The sequence below is a fragment of the Anarhichas minor genome, unplaced genomic scaffold, assembly GCF_050575085.1.
Source record: "Anarhichas minor isolate MPS153535 unplaced genomic scaffold, ASM5057508v1 ptg000045l, whole genome shotgun sequence".
Classification (NCBI taxonomy): domain Eukaryota; kingdom Metazoa; phylum Chordata; class Actinopteri; order Perciformes; family Anarhichadidae; genus Anarhichas; species Anarhichas minor.
In genome coordinates this window covers 4733342-4760913 of record NW_027466491.1, presented here as the reverse complement: position 1 = coordinate 4760913, position 27572 = coordinate 4733342, and the positions used below count along the sequence as shown (strand labels likewise).

Below are 27572 nucleotides of genomic sequence, written 5' to 3'. Positions count from 1 at the left end.
GCCATATTCCCGTTGAAAGCACTTTGACCACAGCTGAGCACGCCATGCCCGACAGGGAAAGAGACACTTGAGTCACACACAGATACTGCAACACTATGTTACCTGTGTTACCCATAATCAGTCAGCCTGACCAAGCGATCAGTGAGAGTACACACCTCAGGGTGTTTGTGGGCATGTGTGTGTAAGGCAGCACGAAAGAAGGTGTGAGTAAAAGAGAGCGAGAGAGACAAAGACTATGACATGCCAGGTAAACTAATGTCAAATTAGCTTAATCCCTAGACCACAAGAAATTAGAGTTTGATGTAAATTCAAGTCACAGTGGCAATAATTCAAGTAATTCATATTAGCACATCCACGCACATAAGCACACACGTTCCCATAATCATTAAAAAAAAGTTCAGGAGGGTTACATTTTAGTTGACTTTTGAGTTTAATCCAGAGCTTTGGTTCCTTACAGGGGCCGTCTGTCAAATTATTTTAAACTAGTTTAAAGTTGGCTTATCACCAGAGCCAGGGCTTCTTCTGCTCAGAAAGTAAGTTGTGTGCCAGCACTTTCTAAGCAAATGCTGACCCAGCAGAAGAGGTAGCTGTATTCGAGGTCGTATGTAAAACGATAGAGACTTTTCCCTTTTTCTCCCACAAGTTGGCACTGTGCGGACGGTGAAGTCGCTGCCAAATAATGCATTATTTTATTTTGGTTTTAACAGGTTTAGGTCCATTCTTTTTACATAATCTGCTCAGCGTTCGCTGACAAGGTGAACTGCTGCATTTCTATTGGCTTTTATGTGCGTGGCATATACATTTGGGTGTGTCTGCACATGCATTTCCATACGTTTTGTTTTTTCGTACGTATTCCACAACTGTGCGACTGTGTGTCGACAGGATTGTGTGTGAGATGGGTAAAGCAGAGAAGAGCCAGTATACTGGGAATGTGCAAGTCTGTGTCGGGGTTGGAGAGTGCAGTCCAGAATTCATGGCAAAGTCCTCCAAGTACTACTACTTTGTGGTGAGTCTACGCTTTCAATATTTGATCATTTTCTATTATCACGAACATTTTGATTCATTGTATACAGTATTTTTCTTCCATGAGCAAGAAGGCACACATGCTGCATATGTCACACTCTGCATGTTGGCACCTCGCTGGTCGTTGATCTGTGTTCTCACCTACTGTGTTAATACTGCACGTACATGGTTTGGCTATGATCCGACGTGGTGTGGTTCTGACTGAGCTTCTCCCTCTCAGCATATCTCACGCGTGTATCACCGGCGAGACATAACTGGCAGCCGGTCACTAATGAGTGCAGAATGAGAAAGAAACACTCACGGTTATAAATACATTCATTCCATGAACACATAAAAACACACGCATAACACACTTTCTGTGTTCTTTCAAAAACCCACTCTGCACGCAATTTATCAGCATTTCTCGCACGCATGGAAATAAATTTGCAGTAGTTGCCATTATGTACTCATTTTATGGAGTTTTATCAGTTTTACTGCCATCCATTAAATGGGCGCTGGCTGAGATTTATCTCTCAACGGGGGCCCTCTGTACAGGATTATATGATGTTAGGTCTAGATGTCACACCACGGAGCAGGCTGGAGATGAGATTATAAGAAGGCCAAATGAACTGGAGGAGGATTTACTCTATGCCCAGCTTCGAGTGGAATACATCAGTTGCTGCTACGTCAAAGCTTCCCACCACAGTATAGTGTATGTAAGTGGGATTAATGAGTGCAGGTATACACTAACACTCAAAGGCATATTTAGCTGAGAATGCTCAGTAGATTCTTCTCTGGCGCCTGCAGCTCATTAACACAAACAGGTTGACTAATCATACAATTCACTCATTTGTGTCTCATCCTCTAATTTAAGAAATGCTTTGCTTATTAGTGAGTTAGAAAGGCTGTTTATTTTTAAGAAGGAGTTATGACTGGGCTAATAATAAAGACTTTGCATAGCATATTGTTTCATTCAATTTGACAGGACTCTTTATTTTGACATGAGTTAAACATTTAGTTTTATTCCCAGAATGTTTATCAGTTTTATTTACATAAATGAAAACAAATTAAGAATGCAAATGCAACCTTTCGCATCAAAAAACTTTACAGACTCCCTCATATTTTCTGCCTCTCTTATTTATTACCTGCCCACTGAGGATTCCTATCATTTTGCCCAATACATTAAATACTGCAGGACTCCGGTTTACCTTCACTCTACTCCTTTAACCTGTATTTATTAGTTTTTGAGCACTCGAATTTCACTGTTGCGCATACTTTATCCACCTTGATTTCACCCTCTGTTTGACTTGTGACCTTACAACCCCTGCCCCTTCTCCAGATCCCAAGGATTATCAACCTCAAGCCCAGTCGAGGGCCAGTCTCCGGGGGAACCATTGTCAACATCACCGGCAGCCACCTTGACGCTGGGAGCAACGTGTCAATCATGTTTAAAGACCAGCCATGCACTTATCTGAGGTTAGTGGGGAGCAAGCCAGAGCTGATTCTGCCAATCACACTTAAACAGTCAATTAAAAGCTCAGTCAAAGCCCATGTTAGTCAAACTGCAGGGAGTAAACCCCTCTGACAGTTCTCATCTTTGCAAGATCATTTTTTCCCCAACATAAATTGACACAATAATGAAATGTCCTTGGAGGGAAAAAAATGGTGGTGATCAAGGAATGCTGTGTAGTTTCTTTAATCATGAGGCTTCCATCTGTTATTTAGCGATGGTGGATCTTTTGCTTAATAGATTTTTTTTTGAATGGGATTTGAGAAAAGACATATTGTAATCCACCACCTAACACTGATCAATGCACAATTCCATGCTCAGTCAATAAACTAATAATCTATCCATGTCCACTTAAGCAACCATTCAACCATCTTTAATTTAAAATTGATATTGGTTTTTGAATGATTTAGTAGTCTGCACCGGCAGTGATAAACAGCTAGAGAGATGACTCCTGAGTTTTTATATTTTTGGATAAAATTCTATTGGTAGTCTTTGACGGACTAATAACCAGTTTTCATCATCCTGTCATCACTTTAGGAGGGGTGGCCAGTGGCTCACTTGCCGCACCCATGCTTCCCCGAATGGCTACGGAAACGTGTCGGTGTCCGTGAGCATAGACAAGGCTCATCTCCAGAAAGACCTGCGGTTTGAGTATGTGGAAGATCCTACCATCACCAAGCTAGAGCCTGAGTGGAGCATCTACAGGTATGGTACAAGGGCAAAAGCTTGCATGTTACTCACTGCTCATTTATATTGATGGATGCTATGGATCCTGTAGATATCCCAGCAAAGCAGGCGCTTCTGATAAATACAGACAAAAATGAACAGCAGCAAATTATCCAGTTAAAAGAAAATTATAACCATCTACAACATCATAATTTTGCAACCGCAAGCTAATGTTTCAGCATCAATATCTCTCCCAGTGAGCAATATATATCACTGTCAAAACACTCCGAGCTATCCTTTAAACCTTGTTTTTTTATCTCTCCCTTAGTGGCCATACCCCAGTGACAGTGACAGGAACAAACCTGGACATCATTCAGACCCCACTCATCAGAGCCAAATACAACAACCATGAGACACTCAATGTAAGTGATTGCGAACACAAACAATGTGGATGATTGAAGAAGAGGCCTTGTGCTTCATCTTGGTGACGAAAAATCAATCCAAGGTCATATACCTGAAGGAGATTACAGCCGGTGAAATAACTTTACCACCACCAGTGTTTCTAAGTCGCTAACCTCCCTTGTCAGCTAGGCGTCTCATAGGAAGAGGGCCATAGTAAGATTCAGAGTCTTTTTCTAAATGCTTCAGTGCCACTTTGAGGTAAGGGGGTCACGGAAAACAACATCTTGCCATTGAATTAATAGAGGGTGATGTAATTCCTCTCCACGCCTTTGTAACAATAGGGAAGTTTTGACATCGAACTAAAAACCACAGAGATCGGCCCTTATCAAATTCTTCTATTCACCCTTTTACCCAGGGGAGGATAGATAAAGCCATACAAGGGTCTCTGTGATCTGATTGAAAGAAGAGGGAGTAACAAAAGGTGGTAATGCTATCTTCATGGTCCGTTTGAGCATGAGCTTGCACCACGTTTAACATCTGTTCTCACATATGTCTGCACTGGGCATTGTGTCTCAAGCCACCGTGCAGGCAGCTTGCACTTTGAACAAACATGAATTAGATGGGCCGAAATGTGTTGCTCACTCTCACTTTCTTACACAGCTCAGTTTTGCACTGAATGTGAGGAAAACCAACAGAAACATTGAAGCAACATTTGTGCACAGAGGAGTCTTTTTTTTTACCTTGCTGCAGCAGTGCAGGATGCATGTTAAAGATGTCCCGAAGACCTTCCAGGATTAGTCAAGTTTGATGTTCAAGGAGCCAATTAGAGTGACGGGCAGTAGTTTGAGTGGCTGCATGGCAGAGGTTACTGTGGAAATGTCTGTGAATGAGACCTGTGCTGGTGGTTGATTTGTCAATGCCCTGACAGACAAAGAGGAATGGAGATGTTAAAGGGATATTGAAGGGCATGACAATGACGGATCGGACAGTCTGTTATTGTGTACAAGGAATAAAGAGGAAGAATTCAAATCGCACCGCACGTCAAATGAAAGACCGGGGCAAAGACGAAGAACAGCAACACAAGAGTGAGATAAGACACTGAAACATGTGAGATGCACTATAATTGAGCAGTAAAGTGGTTTCGAGAAAGATGAGTTACAGAATATGAATGTGTCAACGAGAGACGAAAAGATCACAGAGGAGAATAACTGGATAGGGTGTGAAGAAGTGATGAGTGTGTGGAGGTGTCTTTCTGGAGGGTAATGAATAAAGGGTAAGACCTAGTTATCACTCCTGAATCTTCACACATCAAAGCCAGATCGTGGTGAGACTGCGCTCGCTTTCTAACTGCTTCTCATTTGGTGGCTTTCTTTGAGGAAAATACTTCAACAGGTTCTTCTTTGTGCTTTTTGAAATGGAGGAGCTTCCAGTTTGCATTGAGTCTCCATGTTGCCTTCGTGAAATGTAAACCTGTGAGGTAAAATATTCCCGCTAACTGCTGATTAGATGTCTTGCCGTATAAATAAGTAGGCGCACCTTCAAGTGCTATTTTGCCAGAGCTTTAGTTGCAAAGAGGCATGAGTGGGGTAATAGGGAACTTCATTTAATTTGATTGTGAGGTATGATGTGGACTGATGCATAATCGCTCACCGTATCCTAAGTAAGATAGAAAGCACCACAACACCTCCCAAATTCCACACAGTAAATGACAAGAAGGAGGATACTTTTCTGCATGTTTTTTTTAATTCTCTTGTCAATTTGCGAGTTTTCTCTGCTTCCACAAAGCACTTATTTCTTTTGCAGAAGATATGTTCATCCATAAATATAACTTCTCCCTCCTCTCTTTCTCTCTGTCCTGTGCCAGTTGTGCCAGGTGCTGAGCCCGACAACCATGCTGTGCCAGGCCCCAGAGCTGCCCATCAGTCTGGCCAGGCAGCAAGACGTGCCTGAGAGGCCAAATGAGTTTGGCTTTAAACTGGACGATGTGCAGGCTCTGATGGCACTCAACAACACCAACTTTATCTATTACCCCAATCCGGAGTTTGAACCACTCAGTGTGTCTGGAGTGCTGGAGCTTAAACCTGGATCCCCTATTATACTAAAGGTACGGGGATAGGTGTTACGCACAATTACTCACAAGCAGTATTTATTGATTGTAAGTTTATGACTTTTAGTTACCTATAACATGTTTTTATATCATTTAGTAGGATGATTAGTATATATATATATATGTTATTTAACTAACTCTCTGACCCCTCCCTTTAACAAAACATTTAATCATGCATGAATATTTTTCCTGCAGGGGCGAAACTTCCTTCCACCAACCAATAATGGAAATGGAAAGCTGAACTACACCGTTTTTATTGGCGAGAAGCCGTGCATGTTAACAGTGTCAGAGACCCAGCTGCTCTGCGAGTCACCCAACCTGACGGGGCGACACAAGGTCCTGGTGAGTGATACAGCACATGCTCACAAAGACAAGAGAGAAAGAGACACGGACACACATGACAGATAGGGAGGCTATGGTGGAGAAGGCAGACAGACCTACAAATTGATAGACAGTTTGACAGACGGACGGAAATTCTTCGTGTTGCTTTCTATCCATCTTCTTGTCCACTTCGAGACAGACTACAGCTCTAATCAAATCAGCTGTGTGGCTCCTGTTACTGCCCACAAGCAGACAAAAGACAAACAAATAAGCCTTCAATAAGAAGGATTAGGGCCTCGGCAAACTCAATAAGGATTCCATTTGTGGTTTTAAGAGGAACCACTTTAAACAAAGCGCTTCCTGATGTTACCACCTGAAGCCAGTGTCATATAGAGAGATGGACACATTACTATAACACAGTTAGTAGATGCACAAATAAACAAAAGTGTGTACACGTTCAAAAATCAAATCAATATGTCTGTCTGGGCTTTGATATTGAATTTGAAGACAAAGAAAGGCTTTATATACCTAAAAGGGATTCACAGAGGCCATATTATGTCATAGTTCATAAATATTTGTATTTTTTTTTTTTTGCCTTGAAGTACACAATACTTCATATTTAAGTGAAGCGCTGAACTATGTATAGGACAATGCTTGCATTGATTATAATCTGCTCTTTTATCTTTCTCCATCGCAAGGCCCGTGTGGGCGGTATCGAGTTTTCCCCAGGTGTGGTCCACATCATGTCCGACAGCCCGCTCAGCAGCTCTGCAATCATTGGCATCGCTGCAGCCGGAGGCCTGCTCATCCTCGTCATCGTGGTGGTTCTCATTGCCTACAAGCGCAAGTCTCGTGAGAGTGACCTGACGTTGAAGAGGCTGCAGATGCAGATGGACAACCTTGAGTCCCGTGTGGCTCTGGAGTGCAAAGAGGGTAAGAGGGTTGATGCTGACGTGTAGTAGGTTATATGAAGAAACTATCTGATAGGATAGCTGTCATGGTATCATTAGCTAATTGTTTTGCCATAGAAAATGACTTGGTTTGTGTATCTGGCTTGTCCATTAGCTTTTGCAGAGCTCCAGACAGACATCCATGAGCTAACCAGTGATCTGGATGGAGCGGGGATCCCCTTCTTGGACTACAGGACCTACACCATGAGGGTCCTCTTCCCAGGAATCGAGGAACATCCTGTCCTCCGAGATCTGGAGGTATAGTAGACTGTTTCACTGCCATTCAAATTGTACTACATATGGAGCCCCCTTTAGCCGGTGTCGGTTTTAATAAAGGAGCACCTTATAAGTGCTTGACTTAACACTTAATAACCTGACAATATTTATACTCTGCATTTGTCCAGTTGTAAAATGGTGACACAGGAAAAATGCCTTGTACATACAGTAGGGCATACAAATCAAGATTTCTCACTAACATGCTTGAGGGCATCTACAGTATCTACTCAATTTTAACTCAATACATATTCCATTAGTTGTGTTGATCAGCAGTTCTTAGGAATTGTTGAAAGAGGACAGCTAGGTATTTGAAGTTATTTCAATTTGAATAGTGCAAAAGAGTGCGTGTACCTGTTCTTCAGTCTCTTATCAAATAACAGTCTCTATGCAATTAGCCCTATTTGAAAAGAGAGCAAAATTAACACGCAAATTAACAATCTGGGGGGTCACAGTAGGTGAAATTGACGCCGATGTTATTTGTGTTGCTGTCAGGTAAACGAAAGCGTTTTTGACGGCCGACAACAACACTTTTTCAAAAACAAACAAGGCAGCCCTCAAATCAGGAGCCGCGCTCTCATTAATAACTCAAAGGATATGAGACGCTGCTGCGTTATCTCTCTGCACCTCTAATACAAATTAAAAATCAATCAGTGGGAGAAAAGCAAAAGCAAAAAAAAATCAAGTCATTTATCCCCAGTGGTGACATTGATAGACAGCCATAATTGAGCAGGTCGTCTTGTTCCATTAAGAGAATGATGGACCCCCATTTCACTGCCCTCCGGGTTGGCCACTCTATCCCTGATGAGAATTTCCCAGTAATAAGCAATACTAATTATGTTTTAATTGGTATAAATGTCGAACTGTACGAGGAGTATAGTGTGGAATAGGAGACGAATGAAAAAAAGTAGCAAGCTTGTCTGAGGCAGCTGATGGCTGCTTAATTGTTATTGATGCGTCGGATAATTTAAAGTCACATTTTTGACTGTGGGTTGTAGACATGTTAGAATTAGCACAGGTAGTGGGAACTCTGTCTAAGCTTACTGGAATATAAAAAAAAACATACCAATTAAAATGAGAAAATACAGCATGTGTCTGCTCAATAAAGCCTTCTTTATTTGTTTCTTGTAACAGGTAATGTTATTCTTAGCAGTCAAAAATCACGTCTTTACTTTACAGCTGAATCTCATTTTGCTTGCGGCTTTTGTATGTTTTTTTTTTTCCCTGCCATTATATTTCCCACTTCCCTCTTGATTCTTCTGGAAATGATTCGGTTTCGGCAGCGGTTGCCATTTTACTGCTCCACCTGTGAGCCTGGCAAACTCAAATATTTCAGTGACCTATGGAGATATTGGAGAGTGTGTAGGTCAGGATATGTTGCTGTTTTTGAGCTCTCCATAGTCCTAAGGGACATGTCAAACATGTTTGTGTTACGGTGCTGTGCAGTATATTTGTTGGGTCAGTTTATTTGTGTAGCTAGAAAAGAAGGCAGAAAACATGCACACACACATATTTCCACATGTGCCTGTATCACACACGCTCATATATGTATATGCAGAAAAAAAGACACATGCTAAGTCTCGAAACACACGCGCGCACACACACAAACATTGTACACATCTTGTCAGGCGGTATGAAATTAGACTTGCAACTTAACAATAGCTCCCAGCAGATTACAAGGGGTTCCTCCAGGAAAGGTAAAAGCAAGAACATATGCAGGTAGACGGCTGCATTTGGTACAAAGAGATGCTGTCTTTCCACAAGTGCTCTTGACAGATAAAAAAATATATATATTCTCAACAGGTGCTATTTAAGAAAAGAAATTGAGAAAGGAAGCGTGTGCGGCAAGTGACAAGTATAAATGGTGCAGGGACATTCTGGGCTCAGATGAGGGGAATTCACATCACTGCACTCCCTTTCTACTTGCATTAGTGTGGAACACAGCACCGCCGATGTAATAAACATCCCCCTCAAGAGGCTTAGTGTTCCCCCGCCTTTATTCTCAACCTTCAAACTAAACGTTACAAAAGCTGGACGAAGAAAAATTCCTCATCTCGCTAGATTCTTTTTCCTTTCTATCATTGTATGTCTCTCCTCTCTCCACCCGTATTCATGAAGATGGATCTATGAATTTATAACTGCACTTTTAAGTAAAGAAACTATAACGGAATTAGTTTTTCCTTTTATTTGTTACTACACTGATTTTCATGCTTGTTAATATATGTCTATAAACCTGATCTAAATATATTGATTATGATTAAATGTTATTAAACTGTGTTTAAACTGAGTTTGTTTCCTCCATAACATGTTTTTGATCAGGGAGACGGGGAGCAACCAGTTCATTTTCAATGTGACATTACATTGAAAATGAACTGATGACAAATTACGTCTTTATGACACGTCCTTGAATGTGCCACAAAGAATCTGTTCTTTTGTCCCCTCGTTATTTTTAATTTGTTTCAGTCAAATGAATGTTTCTCCTTTTTCCCTCACAGGTGCCAGGCTACCGACAGGAGCAAGTGGAGAAGGGGCTGAAGCTCTTCGGCCAGCTCATTAACAACAAGGTCTTCCTGCTGTGTTTTATTCGCACTCTCGAGGCCCAGCGTGGTTTCTCCATGAGGGACCGTGGCAACGTGGCCTCACTTATCATGACGGTGCTGCAGAGCAAGTTGGAGTACGCCACTGACGTCCTAAAGCACCTGCTGTCTGACCTCATAGACCGCAACCTTGAGAGCAAGAACCACCCCAAGCTGCTGCTCCGCAGGTGAGAACCAGGCACAAAAGTAAAGTACGGAGTTTAGCTTTCCACCTATCAATGTCGAACAAGAGCCCAAAGTTACACAGCTGGTAGTGACCATTGTTGCTACTTTGCTGCATATTTCAAACAGACAAAGAAGGAACAACCCAATTGCCCTTTTTCTTTTTCCCACTGATAAAACCGCCCAATGCTACATATTCAAACACTGAAGAACTGTCACACACATTCAACTTCTCCAAACTTAGGGTTATATTATGCTTATTTAGAGATGGAGATAAAGGTTTGTAATGGTTCATGTCAACCCATTACTACCAAGGACGGGATACGCTGCTCTATCTGTGGCTCTGTCCGTATATGTGACACGTTTGGATTAACTCCCGTGACCTTGAATTGCTGGCTCTGTCTCAGATAGAGCAGAGTGCACATCATTAGCACATCATTGCACATCATTAGCAAAATAATTATGATTAATTAGCAGTGAAACCAATCTCAAATGGCTCAAGAGAAAAAAGGAAAAAAAAACTAATTTATGAAAAAAGGGAGAACTGTGAAAGCTCGCACTCAGGCACAGTCACAACCCTCCCTTGGATTTTCAGTCCAAGCTTTAATGGCTTGCACTTGAACACGGCACTGTATGTGATTATGCTTCCTGCCCATGGTGTTTGGTAAATGTGTTGATTAAGGTTACTTGAGTAAACCAGCTGCCTTACAGCTGTTGTGTGTGTGTGTGTGTGTGTGTGTGTGTGTGTGTGTGTGTGTGTGCATGCATGTTTATACGTAGTGTGTATATACATGGTATTGTGCTAGATGTTGATTTGCTTTGGGGTCGTCACGCAACTCTTGACACCCCCCAGATGATTTGACAGGCAAGTCACAAATTAAGTTGTCCTTCTCTCGTTTCAATTAAAATTCAGATTTCCCCTCTGGTAAAAAAAACTCATCTCTGCCAGTAAACACACACACGCATCATATCTTATGCGAAGAGGACTGAAATGAATGCTGTCCTCGTACCATCCACAAGACAGTACGCATATTCATCTAATGACAGCCTACTTAGACGCTACTCGGTGATGCAGGGAGAGATTAATGCTGTCTGGGCAGCAGGCATGATTAATTGCAGCCAGAGCTCACCGACAGTGGTGAAGCCACTAAACAATGGAGTAACTGCTGATCCTGGCAGTAGATACAACACAAGAGATGGCGTGTACAGCAGGGACGGGGAGAAGGTAGTCAAGGACAATAGAGACACTTAAAGCTGTGTCACCAAGTAAGGAAAGCTGACTACTGAGGCATGAAGGCAAGTGCTGTGATCACATGCCAGCAGTGTCTTGTATGTACTATACCCACAAATCATTGATTTATGTTGTGTCAGAAGTTTATTTTATCTTTAATTTAAGACGAAATTCTCAAAAAAATGGAAGCTCGAAATGCTGCAAAGACAACAACTGTTCTCTAAGCGCAAGCCAAATACAACACACTGTCTTGGATCACACGTTCTCTTCACATTCCGTCTCTTCTTGTCCCCCTCCCTTGTCATCAAGGCAAAAGGGAGAAGGAAATCCTGGGGGAAATGCCATCGCATTCAGCCAGCACTGGAGGGGAGAGCACATGTTCACAACAATGCCCGCTCACTTTGATTGCCCATTTGTTTTACACACTGATTCTGATGATCACTGATCAGACCGTCTTCATCTCATCCTTGCTCCTTGGGTGCGCTTGTTAGTCCATCAACATGCCGGCATACATTTCAGATGTGATGAGGCAGTGTGAGCAAGCTACGCCACCCTATAGTGTGGGCTGACTGGCGTGTCCTTGGATAGCAGCTGAAAATAACCCAGATACATAGGGCTGTGAAGATGAGGCATAATCTTGTCTGGAAAGACAGCACCCCTACCTCTGCTCTTCCCTCTCTTTAATTTGATATGTCTCCTCTTTCTTTCTTACCATGTTTCTTTCTTTCTCATTTTAAATGTGTTATTCTCCCTCACTCTCCACCGCTCTCTCCTCTATTTGTCTTCAGTTCCAAAGCTTGTGCCGCTTGTGTCACACCGTCACTGTCTTTATCTCTCTCTTCCTCACTTATACTCTCTCTCTCTCAATCTATACTTCCAGCTCTTGCTCCCCTCCTCTTACCCCTCCCCTGTTTTCTTGATTGCTAAATCAATGCTTAAAGTGCGTGAGCAGTGTGTCTCTGGCACAGCTTCTGAGCATGGCTACCCACCGCCTCCTCTTCCAAGAAATCTGTCTGTGTGTGTGTGTGTGTACGTGTGTGTGTGTGTCTTATCCCTCTCCCTCCACACACAAACACACATCCTTCCATCTGTCCCATCTCAACCTGTGCTGAAGTACAAGCACCAGGCAAGCTAACTAACGAGAGCCTTCCACAACCATCTGTCGCATTCCTTGCTGCAGTCTCCTTCTGTAACTCCTCTCTTCCCTTCATTCCTCTACCTCTCACTCGCCTTCCCCCGCCACCCTCCTTCTGCCCGTCAAGCAGAGTTAAACAGTGTTTCCATAGCCTTAAGTTTAGTTTGGCGGCAGTTGATGTGTCGAAATAGCAGTTTTGGTGTTGGTCAAAAGATGAAAGCCCAATATGTTCTAGCGTTAATTACAACCTCTCATTGGTTCCAACACCGACACACAATCATCACACAGGGTTAAAGAGACCCTTGTTTATCTATAATGATATCTCTGTTAAAGCAAATGTGTGTTTGTTTATGGTCTGAGTGACCGAATAAATGCATATATGCATCAACAAGTGGTTTCCGCAGCTAGCCGTCACTGTGAGACTGTTTGACACATGTGATGACCAATCTTCCTCGCTGGGAGGTAGAGTGGCAAATGGAAATGATTCCTGATCTCAAGCCGTGCTGTTTAAACATGTGACAGAAACCAGGCAAGACTCTCGGATGCAGTTACGTGTTCGGTTAACACAGCTGCCATCGCTCCTTTCTAACATACTCTGGTTCCATTTTTCTTAAATGTGGTCGGACAAAATAAGCACTTCAAGATGTTGCCTTGTTTATTGGGGGAAAAAAAACATTTGACATTAATCCTCAAACATTTGCAAGTAATTGTGCTGCAGTGAGCAGTCATTCTAAAGTGTAAACTAAAGAAATAGCAGTAAAGGATTGGTGCCAATTAGATGGGCAGAAGAGCAGGATTGCTTGGCATGTTGTTATGGCTTTGTTGGTTATATTTTCTGCTCACATCAAAGATTCACAGTTCTCCAGGAAGTAGCAGTTATCTAGAAAATAACCTTTTCCCACTTCTACACAAATACATGCTACTGGCAGAAATGGCCGACCAAAATGTTAAATGTTTGATGATTCACTGATTCCCATCAACCCTACCTCGGTAATCAGGGGGAACTAAGCACTGCCAGGTCCCCTCTGATCTAGATCATTCTCAATGCCCGCTGCCCCTCTGACTGGCTGCCAAGTAGGCAAGCATGACCATGCCAACACGCCACGGCACATTTCATAGCATTAACCCAAGCAGAGGTTGCACTGTGTTAGGAGAAGGGTGTTTTGAAACTTGTAATACCAAATGCTGAGGTTAGATCTTAAAGCAGCTCCGTCACAGTGCCGTTTTCATCCTTGTTCCCCATGCACTGCTATGATCGAGAATGAGCATAAGCAAACTGGTGGGGTCGTGCCAAGACTTCTTATTACAGCACCCGCTGCCAGAAGCATGCGCTCTCACACACACACACACACACACACACTAGTCAGCGCACATGGTAATTTCTGAATACATATGCAGTGGGATTTATTTGTGCTTTTTGCATTCTTGCCTTAAAAAAGCTGCCCATTTGTCCACTCACACAGGCCCACAATAACACAACATCTATTGCAAGTAAGTAAGGAAAAGGAAGTTTAAAGAAAAGAAAAGGGAAGGCTTGACTAAGCCAAGCCATTCATTCTCTTTCATTTCTTTATTTTCCTTTTCCATTGCTCCCTCCCTCCTTCCTTCCCTGTGCACATCCTCCTTTCTCCACGCTCTTTTCATCCCTTTGATAGATGGGCTACATTTGTGGAAATGGAGAGGATTTGGAAGTGTGTATGATTACAGGATCCAGAGTGGGGAAGCCAGAGGGAGGGATGAAGACAGCAAGGACACATAAAAGAAAAGATCAAAAGTGACCTTGTTGACCATCGGATCTTTGGACGGAGGACGGGTGGGAGGGGCGGCGATATAAAAGTGTGGGCACAGTGAGAGGCAGGAAGTTAATCCCCCCCAGGTGTTGTGCCAGCGTTGGCGGGGGGTGCCAGGCCAGCCCACTGGCACAGCAGACATTATATCCCCCCTCATGCCTCAGTGTGGAGCCCCTTAAAGAGGCTGTCTGAATGGTGAAAGGTGGGAGGGCTGCAGGTGGCAGCTGAAACACGGGACAAAACCTACACACACAATGGACACTAATCCTAAAATATTGATGCCCATGGTAGTTGCTCATTAAAAGGAGAAGGCGGGGTGTGTGTGTGTGAGTTTGACAGATTACCCGCACACCCCTGCTGCCGGTCAAGAAGGTGGCTGTCAAAGGATATCCGATCCTCGCCTCTCCTCTTTCTCCCCTCGCCACCACCGCTGTTGTTATTATGTATGCAGATTAGTCATTCACACGGGATCAATCACACTGTTGGCCCGGGTCAACACATACGCACAGACACACACACGCACAAACGCAGACACACACCATTTTGCCACACCAGTGGAGCATGGATGCCAGGCGGAGAAAGAGAGGGAGATGTATTCATTCACTTTCTATTGTGCACAGATCGAGTGTTAGTCCAGTGAATAGGCAAGGGAGCGCTTGATAATGAGGCCAGTGTTATTACAGAGCCGATCCAGCCCCTAACGACATCAATCCTCTGGGATCAAATAAAGGCTTTTAATTGCTTTGCCTCATATTAAAATCCCCGCCGCCGTAGAGGAGCTGCCCTTGGCGTGCCTGAGCATAAAAGCCAGCCGAAAGATTTTCTGAAAGGCCGTCGTATTAGCAAAGGCTCTCCAAATTATATTTGTGTAACAAGCCTATTCATTAGCTGCGGTCATCATTTTTAGCAGAATATTTGATGACCGCGTTGAATATTCATGACGGTAAGAAGAGCGTGGGGGATCATATGTTCATTATGTGCTTTGTGTCTATCTGTTTTGCAGGACTGAGTCTGTTGCAGAGAAAATGCTGACCAACTGGTTTACGTTCCTCCTCTACAAGTTTCTGAAGGTAACGCTTTATTGTTTCTTTTCAACTTCACTGAACATTTTAAGCTCCACAAGTAGTCGTGGCTGGCCCGAACCAAGTTGATAAATCACTGTCCCCTCACTGCTGGTTCACAACAGCAGGTGACAGACATCCACTAGTTCTCCATGTATATGTTTGGGGCTGTAAAACATCTTAAATACACAAAGAAGTGTACCACCTCACGGCAGGATCGTAAACTTTAAATTGAAGCCTGTATTTTAGATATATTAGATATTCTGTACATGAATATCACTGTTGTTTTCATTTCAAAAAGGTTTTCTGCATTACTAGTCCTGTCAAAACTACTTGTTGCATTCATTAGATAATTTGTTGTCATTTTTCAGCTAGCATGTATACTGATATAGATATGCCGTTGAGGAGGCGGACCTTTGACTCCATGAGGCACCAGTATTCACAAAAACCCAAAATTCACCACTCCCCCCCCCACTCTCAAAAATAATGTTATCATCATCCTGTTTTGTTTTCCTCCATCTCTCCACTCATCCTTTTACTGCAGCTGGGAGGAGAATAAAAACTGATAAATGGCCAATCGCTCCTTTTTGATAAACAACTCTTTTCAAAGGGTGTCCTTTATGGCATTTTTTTCTGTTAATCCATTAAATCTTCGCCAAACTGGTTTCATTGCAGCAAAGTTTATATATTGATAGGTAGTACGATTTTTTTATTTATTTAGGGGAACGATAGTTTTTTTTTAATAGATATTTTCTCAGACATAATTAAACTTTGCTGTCAATGAGTCGAGTCTAGATTGACTTCAAAGTTTTCTTCCTCCCTCCGAACTTTTTCTCTGTTCTTCTCTCTCCAAATCTTTTTCGCAGGAGTGTGCAGGGGAACCTCTCTTCTCCCTCTTCTGTGCCATCAAGCAGCAGATGGAGAAAGGCCCCATTGACTCCATCACAGGAGAGGCACGCTACTCGCTCAGCGAGGACAAGCTCATCAGACAACAGATTGACTACAAGACGCTGGTAAGGGGTTCACCGGCCCAGGGGCTAAAAGGGGACGCTTAATATGCTTTCAGGGACAAGAGGAGAGAGAAAGGGTGGTTATGGGTTGCCGGTCATGAGATGAGCAACAGGACATAAAGTTGTCGTTGTCACGCTTGACATACGGGGGAGGGCATAGGAGTGGCGACCTCACTTTCTGTTGAGACTGGGGCTGTCAATGAAAAGAGCAGGGCTTCGGGATGAGGAGGAATGAAAGAGAATATCCATGCGTCTGCACAAGCAGAGAAATGCTGAAGCTCTAACCTTCTGGAACCTCTCATTCATTCCCCAAGTCCGTCTGTTGTCGTCTTCTCCACTCTGACGCTTTTTTAAACAGAATCACCAATACTTCGGTAGCAACCCTTTTCCCCACAATATAGACGTGTAGAAACTCTACTTTAAGATGGAAGAAAACACATTGACCCTCTCATTTATGTGGGTTTGTGCTCATCCTGTAATTTGGATAATTCCACCAACACCTGGAGACAGTACTGATGAATATGCTAATAATATTATAATTAGCTATTTTACTGCTCATTTATTGAGGTAGCACATTGCTGTCTCTCTTCAAGCTCGGAGAAAGAAACAGTTTCCCTGGTGAATGATCTTTTTTTTTTCCTGCAATTCTCTCAAAGCCCCTTTGGCAAGCACACAATTATTTCAGTTCTATTGAATACCAATTCACTGTGCAATCAGCATTATTAACAAAAACACACACAAACCTCTTCTCTACGAAAGATTAACTTTGTATTAAACTTTCCCAGGTTACTGCAGTTACAAATATTGCAAGAATTCTTACCTATAGATACCCAGTACATATTTCTGTATACTTCTGCTTCAGGTGGTGAACTGCATCCATCCAGAGAATGAGAAAAGCCCAGAGATCCAGGTGAAGGTGCTGAACTGCGATACCATCAGCCAGGCGAAGGAGAAGATCCTAGATGCCATCTACAAGAACGTCCCACACTCCCACCGCCTAAAAGCCTCCGATATGGACCTGGGTACAAATCTTTGTCTTGTTATATATAAATACTGTGAAGAAAGCAGAGGAGCAGTTTTGATTACTGTGCTGGATCGAATGGCAGAAGTTACCATGACAGTCCTTCCATCTCGTTCTGTCATGACTGACTGCAGAAGAGTTTTGCCCTTCTCTACGTACTTACGTGTTAATAATGAGATATTTATGACTTTCATGATTGTACTCCTGCTCCAGCACATCCCTGTAGTTACCATACAGCTTGTCAAAACATGTCTAACCATGCCGTGTTTCCCTATGTGCCTAGAGAAAAGCAGGCTGAACTATTGATTTTTACAAAGGCTCCCCTCTCCCCTCCCAGCCCCTCTTAAAAAGTACAAGTCTTCCTAGATATAGAGAAGTAGCTTTCTTTTCAACCTCGGGAGGCTTGACATCCTGGCTCAGATGTCTGAGATTGGTCTCTCCCCTCCCCAAACTTCCCATCGATCGACTCTCTTGTCGACTAGTGTCTGAGTCAGATGATTGATCAGCTAATCAATCGAGGCGCTCAGTGATTTCTTCCCTGCAAAATCATTTTTCTAGTGTCCTTTCTTTCTTTTCTTTCTTTCTAGGATAGAATAGGATGTGTAGGAAGGACTTGATTATATGAATACAGGCCTTTGTTGCCATTTATGACCCCTATGGGCATCTACAATATGAAGTTATTTTCCCTGAGTTGTGTAATTGTATTTCTTGGGTATCTCTAACTGGGGTCTAATATATTTGCAAATTGCTTTAAAGGCAATGATATACCTTTTCTGCAAGACATCTAGTGTTCAGGGGGTTTGGTACACTGTGTGTATGTGTGTGTGTGTGTGTGTGTGTGTGTGTGTACACACAGTACTTTTGCACAGACATCCATGCTTGGGAGCACAACAATGTTATCCATGATTGTTTGCCTGCCGATATCTAGGGGCTGTCTCTGCACCCGGTACTGTGCTTTTTATGGTTTAATATTGCCGGATGGATTTTCTAGGCCCCTGTTGTGTGTTCGTAATAGCATATTTATAACCGACCCCGGATTTAAGGCGGGCTGAGCGCATACCGTGGGGAATCTGCCTGTGTGATAGCTAAGTGAAGAGATTGGTGTAGCCTTTTGACGCACTCCTGGATAAAATTGTTTTATGGCCCCCTTTGGGCAGGATGTGTTGCTCTATTATTGTTTTATTACGAAAGGGAATTAGAACTTGTCTGAGTTAGCTGGCCACATGCTCTCTATGTGTGTGATTGTGAGTATGAGGACGAGTAAATGCAAGCTCACATGTGTATACAGGATGTATCTGGCGTGCTGCACAAATTAGAAGAAAGTTCTCTCCTAATCATGAGTCCATAAACAGACGAACAGGATTGACCTGTCTTTTCACGCGTGTAGGTCTCCTTTCAATTTGCATGTCGTGCTGTTCTAATTAGCCTTTCTTGGTCTTGTGCTATTTGTGTTGACGACAATGCTTCAGTGATCAGGTCTTCCATGTGATTGATTTATTTTGACACACTTTTTCCACTTGAAGAGAGGGGCTCCACTACACGTATACAGGTCATATCAGTGCCTCTGCGGTCTCTAACACACACACACACACACACACACACATACACACAGACTGATTGCAATGGCTGATAAGAATAATGAGATTGTGGCAGGCCTGTCCTGAGACAGGTTGGTCAGGAGTGTTGTTATCCCAGATATTGTTTTTGATTCCCCTCTGCTGCTGCAATCCTTCAGAGAAGATGTGGCCTGAGAGCAAAGAAGCTAGGCCCTGTGTGTGTGTGTGTGTGTGTGTGTGTGTGTGTGTGTGTGTGCGCGCGCGCGCGCGCGTCTTTTTTTCCTTAAGTGTGTCATGCATCCCTGTGGAGTACAACAGTCACCTTCAGCCTTTCTCTTCGCCACAGCATCCATACACTCCCCAACGCCCTTATCTCTTTAGCTGTGTGTGAGTCTGAAATGCAAGTCCACACACACACACACACGCATACACACTGTTCTTCTCCCACTGAGCAGCGACCACTGGATTTGGGAATCAGAGTAATCTCAGTTTGCTCTGGTTTCGCACCAAGTTTATTCTTTTATTTATTCCTTTCCTTTCCCTCATTTCTTCATGTGGTTACCGAGCCTCGACTGGAGACGGGCGCTCATTTGCATCTTTATGGGAAGATCTACTGTATGGACAAAAACAACAGGAGAATCTTTATTTCCTGCAGATTTTTTTTCAGACGCTAAGACAATTCCGGTCAATCCTCCAAAGACGGGCCTCATCACGCGCCACAGTGATTGCCGCTTTGTTTTGCCGTTTGTGATCAGAATAGGAGATGACGGTGGTCGACACAAGTGGGAAGCAGAGCAAGGAGCACAGATGCAATAACGTCCTCAGAAACCCCTTGATGTCTGCAAAAAGAACAGAGGAATCATCTGCTTGTTTGTTTTTGAGATGGTTTTCCTTTTTCACTTATGATAATGTCGCTGGGGTATTATTTCTTGCAAAGCTTTTGTTTTCTGCGGAGGTTGCATAGATGTGGAGAAGCCTGGTGTCTATGTTCTGTAGATGTAATGTCGTGTAAATGCCATCCTGTTTTTTTCAGTCATGTGCACTGAAAGTTGCTTGTTGAAAAGTGTGTAAATGAGGTACTCTGCAGTCTGTCTGCAGCCTTCTGGTTCTCCATATACTGTTGCCGTGGATATGAGCCTGGTGTGCTTCTTACCAAAGCTCCCAGCAATAACAATAAGAGCAGCGAGGCAGGGGGGCTTAGAGCAGTGGATGTGGGTTTGAGGAGGGGAAAGCAGGGAGCAATGGCCTTCAGAGAGCAACTGATCACACCCATCGATCGCACCGGCAAAAGAGATGGAAAGAAGTTGAAGAGGGAGAGCTTGATTTTGAAAAGAGCAGAGTGGGTGATTAATTGAACTCGCCTGTTGTTACTGTCTGTCTTGCACGTGGGTTTCTCTTGACGTCTATCTTTTCACCTAAGGTTAGAATTACAAAATAATATATATTTTTTATCCTGGGGTGAATGATTGCTACACATACAGCCAGTATACATGATATGAACAGATCAAATCAGGCACAAGATAAAGATGCAAACAATGCAGATTAGTGCTATCAGAACTTTCCAACCTGTTCTGACTCCCACTTACACAATATCATTTGTTTTACAATGTAACATATTGATTGTCACTGATATCATACCCGTAGGATTTAGAACCAACTGTTTATCTTTTGTAATTGTTGTTGTGGTTAAAAACACAACTGTCACCAACAGCAGAAAATGCATATCGGCACAAAAAAGCAGATTTTGAGATATCTTGTCTTTGCGAAACAAGTAAGAGTCAAAAGTAAATATTTTCAAAGCAGGAGTGTTGTGTGAAGAAAGCTGGAGATATCCTGATCTTTTTCTTCCCCTTGCAATTGCAGAATGGCGTCAGGGTCGAGGACAGCGCTTGATCCTGCAGGATGAAGACGTCACCACCAAGATCGAAGGGGACTGGAAGAGACTGAACATGTTGTACCATTACCAGGTATGCTTGTGACTGTATCTTCTAAAATGTGAAACCTGCATTCAAATGAAAATAACCAGAATATTTCAACTCCTAAAGAACTTGAGTCACTGGAGTTTGAGAAATACAAAGGGTTTGCAAACTTTTAGATCTCACAGAGAAAGGAGCAAAAGAAAGTAAAAGATGTTTATCTGCAGAGGTTTAGCGTCTTCTGAAGCTTGTGTTGGAAAGATTACATCTGTTATTTGAAGGCATTCACATCTTCCCTTCAGGGGTACAGTTGTTTTCATCCCATTCTCACAGCAAACGTACACAAACACAATTTTTCTGACAGCATTAAGAAAACAAATACCAAGCACAAAGGCCTGGTATTCAAACCTGAAAGCCTGCTATTTATTTGAACATTTCCTGCTCACCACCCATCATCCCTCTATCTATAGTATTTCTAGCCGTCTCTGATGACCTTTTAACTCCCCTCCACCTTTTCCTCTAAAGCTGTGTGACCTGATGATCTGCACTAAGCTCCAAAACTATCTAATGGACAATTCAGTCAAAGAACCTTTCCAGCCATTTAGTTCTGCGAGTCCTCAGCTGACAGGGACACCCCTCACACACACACACACACACACATACACACACACACACCACAACTTATCCGTCAGGTGAAGGAGAATGAGGCAGGGCCAGGTAGGGAAGTGACCAACAACAGTGGCACTTGGAGGTAATCCCTTGTGTGTGTGTGGAGAGCGCTTGAGATAAGATCTGATGCCGGCCAAGTGTCGTCTTCCTTCTGAAACGGATTAGTGTTGGCATAGATTTCACGTGCAGAATAGACCGTCACAGACATACACAAGGTACTACATGCACGCATATGCACAGTTAACAGCAAAAGGTAAGGGATGTACACATATATTAACAGGCAGTAACATGAAGACGTGCACAACATACAAAGACAAGACAAACGTGCATCTGCAGGTGTTTTGTGCCTCATCAGTAGCAGCTGTCCATTCAGCCAACCAGAATGAGGCTGGATGGAAAAACAGGCTTGCTTTGTCAACACGGTGTTAATAATTGGAGCAGCTAAGCAAGCAGCTACTGTCCATTCCAAGTGCAGTTTGCGCGGTGCCTAAATTAAATGTCAGCATCAGCAAGTGTCAACAGGCTTGGAGAATGAGGTGCGGGTGGAATGGATTAGGGAGCTGATATGAATCCGAGATAAGATAATGAAGACAGAAGTTAATTCATTTTTTCAGGCCAAGGAATAAGGGCACCTTATCCTTGGCAGACCAAAATTAAAAAAAAGGAAACACTCCCATCCACTTGAATATTGTCAGGAGGCTACGCAAAGAGGAAGGAATGGAGGGGAGGCCACAAACACATTCAGTTCAGTCAAGGACATCTGTGATTCCATTCACAGCATTTCTGCTCTTGTTTTAACTTTATTTCATTGAAATGTCTCATTTATAAATCACTTTATTGAAGATCCTCTCCTAATCAAAGCCATTAATGCTCTCAATTGAATGATGCCACTTCTGCCAACCCGGATGTGCTGCTACAGTTGGTCTTGCGATGCCCTCCAGACATGTTGTATACATATGGTTTGTCTTTTTAGAAGCTAATTTGACCAACCAGACACACTCAATAGAATCATGAGCTCACTTCTTTCAAAGTGATCTGGTTTGATCTGCTACTAGCATTACTCACCCACTCACTCTGCCTTCAGTCACAATGTGACAGTTTGCGTCACATACTTTCATTTCTTGTTACGGGAAACATCACATAGTCGAACATTTGGTATTTGCCATATCAGATCGTTCTGAGGCATTTCTCTCCCCCTCCTCTATTTCAGGTAACTCTGTTCCGCTTTCTGTCTTCATCCTCTCCTCCAAATGTTATTTCCCCAAATGCCACTCCTCCTTTTCATTGTGTTCCATTGTGCTTTGCTCGTTTTATATCCGTTCAACATATAAGAGCAGCAGTGATTAGGGAGCATGCTGAAGGAGAGTTGGGGGGGCTCCCCACAAAGGAATAACAAAATCTGCCCTGTGGGCCTCCTGCTTACAATAATATATGCATAAGGAGCAGATTGAGTGACTGGGTGACATAATGATGCAATCTTAAAAAGGCCCCAGCTCGCGCACACACACACACACACACACACACACACACATGTATACGCACAAAAGGCCCCTGGTCCTTGTGCCCTGTCCCTTCCACCCAAACTATGATAGAGATCACTTCAATTAACCCCTGCTTACCCTGCAGCACGGGTAGCCAGATTATGCAGAACAGGGGTATACTGTGTATGTGTGTGTGTGTGTGTGGGGGGGGGGGGGGGGGTACGGCTGGGACAGACTACATCCCAGTCGTGTTAATTGAAACCTGTATGGCTGATTGGGAAGGAGGAGCGCACGATAGACTCATTTCTCATTTACACACACTTATTTACACATAGCCCAACACAGAGATACACACTGCTTGATTCTTCACACACACTCTCTCAAACACACACACAGACACACAACCCTAGAGGAAAGGTATTATTGAAAAGAGACTGTGGGATATCCCCTCTCGCACAGCCCTACTCACACATGCTCTACTAAACTCTCCCTCCCCCTGTCAGTCATATGTATGTGTGGGCTGAATAGAGCGCATAAGGGTAATACGATATTCTCTGTTTATCCACATGAAACCACAATAGATGGAGGGGAATATAAAAAAGTACACCAACACAGTGATCTATGGGTTTTCTGATTGGTTGTGTTAGAAATCTGCACAACTGAAAAAAAACTCTTTTCTTTTGAAGAGTAATTTGCATAATATATGTCTGTCTGTTTTTCAGGTAACTGATAATGCAGTAATGGCCTTGGTTCCCAAGCAAGTTACAGCCTACAATTCAGTGAACAATTCCACTGTGTCTCGGACTTCTGCAAGTAAATATGGTAAGCCGACCTGCTTCTTCAGGTTTCAGTAGTATCTGTGTCAGAGTAACATTTTCCCAACAGAATTAAAGACATGCACAATGGTAGAAACTACATGTATGATCCTTATATGCAAAAATACACGTAAATAATAATTTGAGCAATTTAAGTCAAACAAATGACAATATAAATCAGAAATGTGAGTCTATAAAATACATAATTAGAGAAAGTAAGGGGGTGGGTGGATAGACGGGTGAAATATGTGTGATCCTGCAGCAGTGGATGCTCCCACATGTTGGTAGACATCTGGTGACAAGCATCCACAGGACCCTGCATGACAACACTGACGGACATAGAAAGACGAGACACAATTTTAGAGTATTTGAAGGGATTTCTAAAACATAACAGGAGACCAAATAGACTTTTCATCTCTTGTTCTGGCCTCTTGAGACTCCAAAGTGTGTCCTCTCATCCTTTCGTGTGCCAGTGTTTTTTTTTTTCTGCCTGTCCGTCTGCTCCACGTCTCCTTGAACCTGAGAAACCATCAAGTTAGTTGCTGATCAAAGGGGCCAGCCTCACTGGCCACAAACACTTCAGACACATCAAATGTGGCGCCACATTATTAGCATGGCCTCATCTCCATAACGGCCTCACCTCACTTCTCCGGCTCCAAATTAGACCAGATAGGAGAAGGTGAGCAGCGCAACAGAAAAGGGAAGTAGGAGGCCAGGAATATCTCTTTTTTTTTTTTTTTTAAGGGATTGACTTCCAACGCAGGTGTGATCCACTTAACAACTGGTGTGGTACTTGAGAGTGACTTTGAACTCTCCATGAGTACAATGGCCAGATAGTGAAGGAAGAGACAAGGCTGAATTTAATAGAGCAACTGAAGAGAGGGAGGGAGAGCGGCGCAGGAGAGAAAGTTGTGCAAAAAGGTACAGTGATTAAGACGGACACTGTGTAACGTGTTGAGTCCGACAGAGAAAGGAGAAACTTCTGTGTCACTCTCTCGCCTAAAACTAGTTCAGAACGCAGCAGCTGTAGGCTTCTCACAAACGACATCACGTCACCCCAATCCTGGCTCTGTGTTCGCTGTAGAATACTAAAGAGAACAAGACTCTGCATCACCCTCAGCTTCGTGACTTCTAGAATAAATCATTAGCACTAAATGAATGCACTAACCACTCTATACCTTTCTATACAAAACCAGCACACATCTTCTTTCACCCGCAAAACCCCAAAAACAGCACAGTTAGAGTCACACAAGTGTCCCAGAAAAAATAGAAGTAATACAAGTCCTGCAAAGAATACCTGACACAGGTCTTATAACAAAGCTAGAGTTAAATATTGCATTTCCAGTTGATCATACTGTTATTACATTTGAACACACACACACACACATTCTCTGTCTCCGACAGTCTCTTTTTTTCTGCTCTGTCTCCCCCCGTACACTCCTCCCGCTTTCCTCTCCGGTCAGATTGATTTCCGTCACGTTTTTTTTTTTGCTTCTCTCTCTCTAAACCGCACCCACTGATCAATTTATTTCACACTGTGTCAACATTCATTGAGCCATGTGTTTGGAAATGTCATCGCCACCCCGGCCAATGGGTGGGCCATACATATTTCATCTCGTCTGACACATGTTCGATTTTGTGTCACCCGTCGATGCCATGTCTTATACCGTGAAGCTATGAAAAATTAAGCATGCACACTGTCTAAAAGTTTCATATCCAATCTCCCAGACCTTTAAATTGAATGCCACGAGCCAAAAAATGGTACTTTGTTGCTGACATGTAGTTATGCCTTTCCTTGCCTCTTTGGTGAAGCGACAGATTTCTTCAGATTTGTTGTTTTTTACTTTTCTGTTTTGTGCTGCCAAAGCCTGATTGTATTTTTTAGCTTTCTTTACTTCTCGTTTATCTCACACTCTGCCCTTATTAAGCTTTAAATGTGTCTTGTGTCTACTCTGTGATGATGTGTTCAGCATATAGTCTACAGATCTTTATTGGTGTACATAAATACATAAAAAAAGAAAACCACTGATTGGACATTGTGTTTTTCTGATCAGTTACATCAGTACTACATTAACGAATGCATGCTGTTGTTCACAGAGAACATGATCAAGTACACTGGAAGCCCCGACAGCCTGCGTTCCCGTACTCCTATGATCACTCCTGACTTGGAGAGCGGGGTCAAGGTTTGGCACCTGGTGAAGAACCATGAGCACGGAGACCAGAAGGAGGGCGACCGCGGCAGCAAGATGGTCTCTGAGATCTACCTGACTCGACTTCTGGCTACCAAGGTGAGCTATTTGTGTTTTAGAAAATGTCTCATGATGTTGTAATGTATGTCTCGTGCTACAGTCACTCCTTATTTGGATCTGTTACATTTGACAGGCCATATGATTTAAAAGCAAAAAACTCTCCATCCCAACAGTTGCATTTTGAAGTGCTGTATGTGGGAATTATTGGTATTTTCTTGAAGCAGTTCAGCAGGTGAAAGGCTAAAAGGTGACTATAACCTTCACCCTGTGTTACCATGACTCAGAAACCCCTTATTTATTGAAATATTCATATTTACTTTGGATGAGTCATCTCAGTGGGTGAGATTATTCAGATGTATTCCTCTCTCCCCTCAAGTGAGAAAGAGAAAATAGATATTTTTGTTTGTTTTCTTTTTTTCATCGCTGTTGTGTTGACGCGGCAGCATATCAAAAAAGGGTGAAGAAGACGAGATCCATGAAGCTAGCGAAGGAGTTTCTGTAATACAAAAAAATGATCAGGCAAAAATAGAAATAGCTATAAAATGAGTCTCTTTGAATGTGCCTTCCAACAAAGGCTTCCAGAAAAAAAAGCAGTTAATTTGGTTCGGAGGGAAATGTGACTTTGATCTAACAGCTGAATGCAAATTGCCAAGCCACTCCTAAATCACCTTATCCCTCTTTTTTCCATCAAGACATCCTTTTTGTTAGGCACAGACAGAGGTGTAGAGAGAAAGTAAAACACAAAGAAAGGCTGCAAACTGAAAATGTTCACATTGTAATGTTTAAATTCAAGAACATTTCAGTTTGTTTTTGATCCTCTGCCTGCCTTTGTTTAGCAGTTCACAGAGAGAACATCAAGTCAGTTCAGTGTATTCCAAATTCACAGGAGTCTGAAATTGCAGTGTCTCACACACATAGTAAACAAGCATAGAAGAAATCTTAAATTTGTATAGCCTGTTTAGCAGACCACATAAAGCTCATTTGTCATATAGGTATATAGGTTCATAAACAACTTTAATCAGAGAGACATGTTTGGCAAGTCTAAGTTATCTTTGAATTAGTACCTTCAGAGAATATGCAAACAAGTTCAAATTGTTTTGTTTGTTTCCCTCTCAAAACAGAATCTTTATGGAAACCTTGAACTTCAATTATAAGGGGAAGAATTTATTATATATATACTTTTTTAAAGGTACATAGTCTTCATTTAAGAAAAATACTCCATCCGCAGCAGCACGTGGATCCAGTTAAATGTTACTGAACATGGGAAGAACTGTAGTGAACCACAGACATCCCAGACATCCCAGGCAATGTGACGAACAGCTAAACAGTTCCTCTGTCTAGACTTTGACTGTGGAGATGTGTGGGCAGATAAGCAAAGTCAGGTAATCAATTAAAGCAGATGACTGAGACCGTGACAACAACAGGGCAAGAGGGGTATGGTAGTGTCTGCGAAACAGGACATGATCAGCAACTTATAAAATGAATAAACAAATTGGAGACTGCAAATGTGGAGGCAGGGGCAGCTGTCACCATGACACATACCGTATAGTCCTCCACACACATGTGGACGTGGCCTCTCGGCCTCCGTGAGCCGCTCTATTTCCCTGCCATTATCCCATTCCAGAATGCAGGAAGGTGGTTTCTGACT

At 42.8% G+C, this 27572-nt stretch overlaps 1 protein-coding gene across 1 annotated transcript in view; it reads left to right on the top strand.

Annotated features, from left to right (window-relative positions):
• plxna4 (plexin A4) overlaps positions 1-27572 on the top strand; it is a 182092-nt gene that overhangs the window by 145211 nt on the left and 9309 nt on the right. The window contains exons 13-27 of the mRNA XM_076111514.1: positions 883-1006; positions 2342-2478; positions 3050-3217; positions 3507-3600; positions 5445-5684; positions 5883-6029; positions 6707-6941; positions 7074-7216; positions 9727-9995; positions 15150-15216; positions 16074-16220; positions 17080-17239; positions 20658-20761; positions 23583-23682; positions 25773-25963. Coding sequence (XP_075967629.1) covers positions 883-1006; positions 2342-2478; positions 3050-3217; positions 3507-3600; positions 5445-5684; positions 5883-6029; positions 6707-6941; positions 7074-7216; positions 9727-9995; positions 15150-15216; positions 16074-16220; positions 17080-17239; positions 20658-20761; positions 23583-23682; positions 25773-25963 — 2326 coding nt within the window. The remainder of the gene's footprint in view (positions 1-882; positions 1007-2341; positions 2479-3049; positions 3218-3506; positions 3601-5444; positions 5685-5882; positions 6030-6706; positions 6942-7073; positions 7217-9726; positions 9996-15149; positions 15217-16073; positions 16221-17079; positions 17240-20657; positions 20762-23582; positions 23683-25772; positions 25964-27572) is intronic.